Source organism: Ixodes scapularis, unplaced genomic scaffold, assembly GCF_016920785.2.
Source record: "Ixodes scapularis isolate PalLabHiFi unplaced genomic scaffold, ASM1692078v2 PGA_scaffold0__279_contigs__length_252992795, whole genome shotgun sequence".
In the NCBI taxonomy this organism is placed as follows: domain Eukaryota; kingdom Metazoa; phylum Arthropoda; class Arachnida; order Ixodida; family Ixodidae; genus Ixodes; species Ixodes scapularis.
This window is the reverse complement of record NW_024609835.1, coordinates 153,485,232-153,496,040: the sequence shown is the minus strand read 5'-3', so window position 1 is coordinate 153,496,040 and position 10,809 is coordinate 153,485,232. Positions and strand designations below refer to the sequence as shown.

The 10,809-nt window shown below is 42.0% G+C and overlaps 1 protein-coding gene across 1 annotated transcript in view; it reads left to right on the top strand.

Annotated features, from left to right (window-relative positions):
- The first annotated feature begins 4,334 nt into the window (after positions 1–4,334).
- Positions 4,335–10,809, top strand: part of LOC115333015 (neural cell adhesion molecule 2) — a 220,069-nt gene continuing 213,594 nt past the window's right edge. Inside the window, exon 1 of the mRNA XM_040221069.3 lies at positions 4,335–4,445. Within this exon, the coding sequence (XP_040077003.2) occupies positions 4,418–4,445 (28 nt within the window). The 5' untranslated portion in view covers positions 4,335–4,417. The remainder of the gene's footprint in view (positions 4,446–10,809) is intronic.

The following is a 10,809-nucleotide window of genomic DNA, read 5'->3' as shown; positions in this document are numbered from 1 at the left end:
ACAATGCGAAGCGCGCTTACCGCGTACGTTTCAAGGGAAAGATTACTGTTGCACAAGCTGCCAAGGCGACGGCAGCTTGCGACGTGGGGAGTTACGTTACTAGCCTTTCATATTGTAAGACGATTTTGCTGTTTACAAACATATAAACTGCCGCTTGCGCCCCAAGCGACTTCCGGCCGTTCCGTCTTTGCAAGCCTGTCGAGCTTGCTTATGTCACCAGTGCTAGAAAGAATACATGCTACACGGACAACAACATGGGAGATTTAGAAAGGGCCTTCGGCTGTACGTACAGTTTAATGCTTTGGAGTATTCAAGTTAATTTACAAGAATATTCGAAAACGTTTAATAGATCTCGCGCTTCTTCCTTCCCTTGGCGTTCACCTGGAGAACTGGTAACGTGTCATCGCGATTTCAAGCAGCGTTGTTGATGTGGGCTTTGTCCATTACTTTTATGAATTTACAGTGCATTTACTTTTCTTTTGTCAATCACTGGTATAGTGCAGTGGGAAATCGTTGCAGGTGATACCACACCTTCGCTAGGAAACCACCTTTACAGCGCGGACTGGCGCCCGGATTTTTTAAATCACGCTGGCAGGGGCACATTCTATACCCCGTTTCACGATAACTTGGCGAACTATGGAGGCCAGGGCCCCACGACCAACAAGAGCGTCGGAGCGAGGCACGTGACCCGACATCACGGGAGCACTTGTGTCACTACGCCAAATGTGATCCGTGAGGTCCGGAGGAACGGCTGTCGTCTGCTAGGCAAGAGTCGTCTGCTCCAAAACCAACCAACTTCGGATGAACGTCCACCGCAGCAACACATCCGTCCGCTAGAATAGCGAGCACATCCGGAATAGTTCATGAGACAACCATACGCTCCATTTAGCCGCGAATCTGTGGCGAGTGCTAATGCCAGGGCACTGTGCGATGTTTTGAGCGGAAACGACCAATTACACAGCTGCGATCGCCGGCGATTGCCAACGGGGGCCCAGCGCTACAAGGCGAAAGAATTTGAGCGGATACGGATGTGGCGTCACTTTTTTTGGTTTAATTATAATTGAAACTCATATATTTGTGATCATTTATTCTTTGTTCATCATATCTTTTGGTAATAAATGGAATCGCGAGAGTTCAAATGCCGTAAAAAGAAAAAGAAGCCTAGAACTACTTTTTGTCGCGGAGGGCTCTGTTGCTCTGGAGACCCTGGAGTGTTATCACGTGCCTTGCTCCGGTGCCTTTATTGGGTCGCGGGGGCCGCAGCTTCCACTGTTCGCCAAGTTATCGTGAAAGGGAGTATAGTCATTGTGGCGACCGAAAGTGGAGCCGGCGGAGCTGCGTATTTTATTGGAAGACTCCGCTGAGTCATTCGATTACAGCCATTTGAATTTTGTTTATAAGAGGCGTCGTTCTTCAAGAATCCAAAGGGGCTGCACTCTAAAAAATGTTTGTGCGTTTACTTTCACGCACAACACTCGAAGAGCCATTCGCCGCAACTTATGGAGGGAGCTCAGCGAATGACACTGCCGAAACATAGGTTTAGACCAAAAAACGCAGTCTGAGTTGTGACATTAAGCAATGCAAAACGTCACGCTTGCATTGCTTAATGTCACAACTCAGACTGCGTTTTTAGAGCGCAGCTCTTAGGGGCCCGTTCCCGGCTTGAGCGGCGTCGCCGTCGGCGTCGGCGTCGCCGTCGCCGTCGCCGTCGCCGTCGGCGTAACCAAGGTCATCCCAAGGTCACGTGACCCCCAAGGTCACGTGACCCCTCCCAAGGTCATCTCAAGGTCACGTGACCCCCTGAAGGTCACGTGACCCCTCGAGGTCACGTGACCCCTTCCAAGGTCATCTCAAGGTCACGTGACCCCAAGATGACCCCACGTGACCCTTTGAAGGTCACGTGACCCCCAAGTCACGTGACCCCTGAGGTCACGTGACCCCCGAGGTCACGTGGTCGCCTCCCCAAGGTCACGTGACCCCCGAGGTCACGTGACCCCCAAGGTCACGTGGCCCCTTCCAAGGTCATCTCAAGGTCACGTGACCCCACGTGACCCCCAGGTCACGTGACCCCTCTGAGGTCACGTGACCCCCCCAGGTGACGTGACCCCAAGGTCACGTGGGGATCACCTTTGGGGTCACGTGGCCTTGAGGTCACCCCCAGGTCACGCCTCCCCGAGGTCACGTGACCCCCTCCCCGAAGTCACGTGACACCCCCCCCCGGAGCATATTAAAGAATGAGGGGAGGAGGAGGAGAAGGGGGAGGGGTCTACCCTCCCCTCAGTACCCTTCACTCCTCCTCCTCAAGAGCTGCGCTCCAATTCGTCGTTACAGGGATTTGTAAACGGCTTTTTTTTTTTGGTCTAAACCTATGTTTCGGCATCGTCATTCGCTGAGCTGCCTCCGTAAGTTGCGGTGATTGGCTCTCCGAGTGTTGTGCGGAAAAGCAGACGCACGGGCTTTTTTTAGAGTGTGTGGCTAATGCGCTATCAATGCGATCAATAAGTTGCAATAAAAGACGTCCTTGGTTGACTGAACCAAAACACTCACAGCGAGATCACTCACCACTACAAAGGACAACGCTGAATTTTGTGTGCTCTTGTTACTAGGCGATCACTGGCGCCACTTTGTTTAGGATGTGCAGCAATTCAAGTGTGCGCCTATCATTAAAACGGCGAGTGCCACGGAACGAGTAGCGTAGCTAAAAATGAAGATAATGCCACGGTGGTAAACACCGAATAAAATCTCGTCGGAGAAGTTCCCCCAAGTTCCGCTGCAAAATTCTGAATGGTCACGACGATACGCGCTCCGCTGTTTGTATCTTCTTATTTTAAAATTGCGGCTTGTCTTTTGGCGAATGACCAATAGAAAGAATTCTTTGAAAGTAACCTAGCTGGGAATGTCTCTTAAACTTATGCAGCTGGTTCAGACCGAAGTTTTAATTAAGCCCCCGGTGTTCAAAAGAACAAGCCACGACGTCGTTGCGTTTTATATTTTACTGGCACCGAAATAACTAATTACAGCATCATTTCCCGAAATCTTGTTATTCTTCTTTTTTTTTAATTTCCGAACTTTGCAATAATTATCAGCTGCGGTCGTGCACCGTTAACTAATTTTACCTCGTTTAATTCTGTGGTCAGTATAGAAATGTGTAAGCCGACTTAATCTGACACTTTAGGAAACCATTAAGAATTAACGAATAAAAAAGTAAAGTATGTTATATTTTAAGGGCAGGGCCTTGTACTCAAGACGACACTGTTTTTAAACCGGGTTCGTTTGCTTTGAGCGTCTTGTTTTTACTTTTATTCGTCAATTTCTACCACCTATAATAAACACCATTTCTGCAGGCCCCCTAATTATTTTTTTTTGATCGAGTGAAGAGATCATTTATTTTAAAAAAAGGTAAACCTATAGGATTGCCTTTAAGAAGCATAGTGTAACCAGGTCACGCTAATAGCAATGAGTCCAATCAAAACGTTCCCCCAATAAGCTTGTAGACCTCCAGTCTACATTGCCCACATTTTCGTAATGTTCTCGCAAACTTGCAGAGGCATAAATATATTCATATTTCAAAGTTTTAAGAAATCCCGGTAGAGAAATTGAGGATATTCATAGCCAATAAGTTACCGCGCAAAAAAAAAAAAATAAGCGTGCGTTTTTAAGAATAAAAAAAAATAGATAACACGGGTAAAGCACCGTGCCATACGAGAAACGTGTAGCATCTACAGTTGTTTACGTCATATTGCACCGAATCTTCCCAGCTCATTACGCCAACGCTGTGAAAGTAGAATGTAGCAACGTACGATTTTTTTAATTCGTCTCCATTCCCTCTTTCTTACAAGGCGTGTGCAACTCTACCTAAGGTAAGAGGGCGTGAGCAGGTAGATCTGGAAATATATATATATTTTTTTAGGAGAGCACTCGACCAAGTACAACAATTTTTGTAAGCACGAGCTCGCTTCTGTGCCATTAACATTATCTACAAAGAACACGCAAAATGATGTGATGGAGTAAAAATAATTAATACTTCAAACAAGGTCAGTAAAAGATGAAACACTCGTGTTTTAATTATAATCGTTTATTGCCACCCGGTCTGCGCACGAGATGACTAATATACATCACCGTAAGCACGAAGTCCTGCCGGGCACTCCATCCGGGCAAACACGTGTAACATGCATCCGAAGGTGTAGTTCATCACGTGCTCAATCTGAGATATGAAAGGATCAGAACTCTCCACATAAAAGTTCGTCCAACTGGCCGAACTGCGCATGCAAAATCCACATTAAGAAAGCGTCGTTCTTATACTAACGTGTTTTTTTTTCTGTGTGTCTTTGCAGGTAAGTTGTCCTCTTTCGGACCAGCTGGGCTGTAGAGCTACCGTGTTCGTCTCCAGTTTGTTTTCCTTTCTCACTTCGAAGTGATGTTTTCCACTTGTCTTCATCCACAAGGTGAGATCCTGTCCTACATTGTCAATTTCTGCGCTGTATACTTCTGACGAAGGACGCAAAGTGTGTCGAAATCCTGTCTCATTAATATCGACACCCCCCTCCCTAAAATAATAAAGATATCAAAATTCGTCTATAGAGTAAGTTTTTCAAATAGGCTTGTATTTAGCCACTTCGCCCCGAAAATTGTGTCCATATAGCCCCGTACGGAAATCTTATATCTGGGCCATATCTGGCCATATCAAACATTATATGATTGTATACGGCCTATATACAGTCTTATCTGGCGTATATACAGACTTATCTGGCGTATATACAGCCTGATATGGTGTATATACAGACTTATATGGCATATTTACAGTCTTATCTGGCATATACACAGCCTGATATGGCGTATATACAGACTTATCTGGTGTATATACAGACTCATCTGGCGGCCGGTTTTCAATATATTAAAAAGTTAAAACAAGTAAAAAAATTCTTTGTTAGAAAACTCTGAATGACTTATTGTTCGCGACCTAAATGTTAGCACAAATAATTCCAAACTTCAGCTTCGACAAGCTTAAGTTTAAGTTTATTTGTGCTACTTTTCGCTAGGATTTCAATGTAGCTTAAATATTTCAAAGTGTTAACATTACGCCCGAATAGACAATTTGCTAAATCCCGTAAGTGCCTCGGCCCGTACTCGAGGAATCATGGGGACGGTGTTTCTTCAGCTGCCTAGTGATCGAAAATTTTGAGCAATTCTATGGTTACACAGATTTGAGTGTAATTTGGAGTCGCCCTGAACATGTGCTGCACAGAACCCAAATACCTGCCATACCACTTTTAAAATGTCCCGCCAGTGTCAGTACTGTGCACTCCGTCCAACCTTCAACCTGGGTGAGCCGCAGACATATCTCTTACATTATTATCATTCTCGTACAACTTCAAAGACGCTGATATTAAGTTAGAAACGCTAAAAATGTCATAAACAGCTCCGCAGAATCCGAGCTAAATCCCGGTTTTGGTTCTTGTGATTTCTCAGCTTTTAAGTAATTCCTGCTAAAACAACAATCACGAGAACGATAATATGGTAAGAGATTTCGGCGGCTCAGCCTGGTTGAAGTTTGGACAGAATGCACAATATCCTGAACGCTGCCATTGACGAAAAACTTAAAAGTGATATGATAGGTACTTGAGCCCTATGGGAGGCTTGTTCACGGTGACTATGAATTACACTCGAGACTGTGTAATCATGGAATTGGTCAAAAGTAGCGACCACTAAGGAGCTGAAGGACCACCGTTTCCATAACTCCTCGAGTGCGGGCCGGGGCACTTGGGAGAATTGTAGACAATAAAAAGATGTAAAGTGCTGATTGCAGGCTTTTGTACTATTGAAATGCCTGGCCAGATCTGGAATCTCCTTACTTAGCCAGATCTGGGATTTCCATATCTGGCCAGGGGTATCAGGCTATATCTGGCAGATATACCATATCAGGTTATATGTGGCCAATTTTTGATATGGCCATATCTGAAATCTTCAGATCTGGCAAGATATAAATTTTCTGTAAGAAGCGGGTTATCTTTAATCATGATGAGCCCCGGCTTCTAGAACATTTTTTATGTATATTATTGGAGTTCATATTAACGAGACATGAATGTAGATATCGTAATCATAATCCCTTGACGTTGTAGCACCTCTTCTGCGCTCACCCGCGTGCGTGCTTTGCTCTCGGCGTGTGAGCTATTTTTAAATACTAATGAGTAATTCACGGATCGATATTGGCTCCATACGCCCGCTTCGCCGTTGGACGCAGGTAAACACATTTCAGGGCACTCTTCTTTTCTTTTTGCTCGACGTTACGCGGTTATTAATGTTACCGCTGCTTTTGCGCACCGTCTGTCCTACGCTAGGCAGAGTCTCTACAGTTCATTAGGCACACGTATACATTTCAGGAATGAATGCCACTCCAGGTGTATAGACTTCGAATGGCATTAAGTATTTGTTATAAATAATAATTTTGCACGAATAAGAGGAACAGTTGTAAACTGCGAGGATTTTTACGTCGTGGGGCTTCTCCAAGTGCACAGCGGGAAGTGTGTGAATGGGTTGAGTTAATACTGAACAGAACGTAAGGGCGCAAGTAAGCTGGCGTATATCAACCATTTTGGTGAAAGAACCCGAGACTGGTGTATTGACAGACGATGACAAGGAAGAGAAGGCGAACGTCTCAAACACAGCTAGATTTTTATTGAGGACAGAACCCTTTATATTGAGTTGAAAAAAGAAGGAAGGAAAGAGAACCCTTCTTCACATCATCTCTCTCAACAAAAAATACGACACCTGACCTCTAACAATGGGGTCAAACCAACAAACCATCTGACGGCACCAAGAATCCACACATCATTCACAAAAAAGAAAAAGAAACAAGGGAAAATTACAAGTTGCGTTGGACCCTTCACTGAGGGTGTGAGCTATAAGACTACACGAAGGGAGCAAAACGGGTTGTAACATAAACTAGGTAAAAAAAGAAAACACCTTTTAAGTTAAAAAATGCCATGCATTAGAGATTTAGAAACTGGTTCGATTCCGCTTCTACAGGCAAAGAAGGCTTGTTCACTGCACTCCCATGCTTGGTTATCGCGATTGATTCTTTCAGCAGGCGCTTGTGGTCGTTTCTTTCTGTTACAATTGTGGTTGTCGAGTTCCACAATGGCACGCAATTCTTACATTCCTGAATGTGCTTGGATACCACGGAATATAGATCTTTGTTTTTGACACATCGTTTATGTTCGCTTAGTCAATCATTAAGACAACGCTTGTTTTGACCTATATAGCACAAACCAGAATCAAAGGGGATATTGTAGACTACACCTGAAACACACGTAACACAAGTTTACCTGTGTTTTTTTAAGCAACCAACCTTTCTGGGCGGAAACGAAAGTAGTCAACTGTTTCAAACTACTATATGTGCTAAACGCATGCGTAAGCCAAACTTATCACCGATTGATTTTAGGTTGTGTGAAATCTTATGGAAGAACGGTATGACTGCAAACTTTTTGTGCTCGAGCATTTTCCTGTTTTATTTTTTTTTTGTCTTTTGCAAAAATGTACGAAAGCTGCTTGAAAATGAATTCTTCAGGATATTTTGCATCATTACGCCGGGAAAACACAACCTGAATTGATGTCATAATGGAGTGCCAACATGACCTTTGAACCGCGTTGTTAATCATGTCATGAGCCAACCCTGCCTTGACATGCTTTGAATGGCACTCCATTATGACGTCCAGTCATGATGCGTTTTCTCTGCTTAATAAATTGCACAACTAACATCAGGAATCCCACAGGGGTCGGTTTTAGGAACTTTATTATTTTTTTAATTTATGTGAATGATATTATGGAGTCCGTCACTTCATGCATCAGAATGTTCGCAGACGATTGCATATTATACAGATATGTAACATGGGATAGTGACCATTTCATCATTCAATAAGATCTAGATACTATAAACAAATTGTGCGAAAAATGGCGGATGTAGTTTATCCTAAATAAAACCGTGTGCATGACTTTTTCTAGAAAACAGACAACCACCAGTTCTTGTTACGATATCAAAAACACTCTTTTAAAAACGTTTTCAGATTACAAGTATTAAGGCATTTACCTTGCATCCTCGTTGAGCTGGCATCGGCATAGAGATCATACCGCAGCAAAAGCATCCAAATCTTTGGGATTCTCGCGCCGGAACACCGTAACTTTCAACAGGTTACGCGGGAACTATTATATAGAACAAACGTGATAGCTTTATTAGAATATGCCTGCAGTGGGTGGGACCCCCAACTAGTCTAGATAAAAATAAATTAGAAAATGTTCAAAACCTAGCGGCTAGGTTTGTTTTAGAAAAATCTGAAAAAGATCGAGAGTTCAGTGCAACGCGCTCATGACAAATGTTGAAATGGAATACACTGGAAAGCCGCAAAGCAAAACTTCGAGTAAAGTTTTTTTTTTTTTTTTTTAACTGTATATTTCACTCTTAGACTGGCATTCCACTTGAAATTTACCGGTCGCTCCCATGTTACCTATTCGCGCCTGTGGATTATATTCACAACGTACGTGAATATAGGTGCTAGACAGCGCTATTTAAGAATTATTTTTTTTTTTCGAAAAACAGTGTGATAGTGGAACAAATTACCCTCTGCTGTCGTTTCAGTTTTATCAAACGATGCCTTTTATACTGCTTTAGGCTCATTTGATTGATATGATTCCGTAAGCGATAAAAAAATCCGAGGCAGAAGTTAACACAGCAGATTATAATTTCTGAGAAGTCTAGGGTTTCGTGTATTGTTTATTTGTTTTCAATGCTTCGAAGTGTGATGGAGTGCGTTAATTGAGTGACGCAAAATCTGAAGGGAGCTTTGGATGTCGCGAGATGTGTCGGAATACTTTTGATATCGTGAGGTTTTAAAATGTTGTTGAAGGTTATTACCTGTTAATGTGTTTTTCTTTTTCTTTTTTTTAGGGGGGGGGGTAAGTATCCCCCCCCTCCCACCTTTGCTATTATACCGAAAGGCGCTGCTGGTACTGAATAATGAATATATGAAATTAAAAATCGTTATTTCTCTTTGCATGCAATGATGGGAGTTGAGAACAAAAAAAGCCGCGCTAGACGGCGGTTTGATGACTTTCAACCCCAGTACATTCTGCAGCAGTTAGGAATAAAAACAGTTATTGAAAGACACAAAATTAATCCCAGCACAGACAGAAGCAAGGCGAACATTAAAATAGTCATTTAGCATCAATTCATGAATAATATATGTACAACAAAATCAAACAATCAAATCTCTGGAGGTAAGTTATACTAAATTGCAAGTAATTCCTTGGAAGCTCATTTGTCAATAAAGATATTCAGATAATACAACAAATTTAGAAGTCTTGAGATTCGGTAGGCAAAAGTTTATTTTCCCGTGTTTAATCGACTTGTCGGTGCATGCCAGTAATCAAGATTGCAGATTTTATGTTATGACTTGGTGCTGTAGGCTGGACAATTCCATCAATTACGAAGTGTAATACCGAAATTATGTTCTAGGTCTTCTCGATAGCCTCTAACTTTAGAGGTTATAAATACTGAGTATGATGTTTTTTTTTTTTTTTTTTTTTTGTGTGTGAATCAGGTGCACTTTCTCTACGTTCTTCGCCGGGGTAGTACCCCAAACCAAGGAACAACACCGCGTAAAACAAAGAGATCGGCGACGGTTTAAAGGGACCGTATAGATAAAAAAGATAAGTATTGCATTATTAACATGTCGCGCTAGGATGAACTACAAAGGTACCCGAAGGTGGTTAAAGCTATCGCTAAAATTGTGGCAAGATTGGCTCACCAGAGTAAATCACGAAAAATCAAAAACTATGTGTTCCCTATACTTTGCATGTACAATTAAAAATATTTGTCAAACACTGGTGCTTACTTTGTCAAAATAAAGTGAAAAATACGTAAGCAAATGATATTTTATCTCCATTGCACCATTTTTGCAGTCGTAGTAAATGCCAGAATAGCCCAGGACAATTTTCTGATCTTGAGAACAGAAAAGCTTAGCGATAAATTGTCTATAAAAAGAGTAAGCTTCTATTTTCTCTTTTTTAACTGCGGAAGTTTCATGTGTTCATACATTCAAATAATGAATGCACCACCTTGGAGCACCTCTGTATTAAATTACAGCGCGATATGTTAAGAAACCCATTTGTACGGTCCCTTCAAACCGCCATCTATCAGTTTTACTCACGCAGTAGTTTAAATGGTAATAAAATAACGATTTTAATAACAAAATTTTAACAGGTTTTAGAAGTATACAGCGAAGGCGACATGCCGTTATTACGGATTTTGACTTTTGTTATTTAAACGTGTAACATGATGTTCCCAAGACACATTATAAGAAAACATCTCCAAGTGTCCTGAAATTGTGAACCAATTCAATATTAACTGAGTTTAAAATGATCCTATTTAAAGAAGGGGCAATTTCCTGTTTAGGTCTAAATTTTATGGCATTAGTTTTGCTTGCATTTATTTTTAATGCGTTCATGTTAGTCCACAAGCATATTTGATCCAACACTAAATTAACTTTTGACACTAGTTCTTCACCATCATAAGCAGCATGCAGGAGTGTTGAATCATGCTCATATATTATAAATTTAGTGTTTTAGTTCACGTTTATTATATCGTTACATTAAAAAGAAAAGGACCGAAAACAGTTCCTTATTCTGGTTAAATATGATGAAATAGAGCCTCAGTAAACATGGACATATAACAAGAAACGAATACGAAAGGACGGCGACGACAGGAATACGACAGGCGGTCGTCGTCTTTTCTTGTTCGTTCTTCGTCCGTGTTTA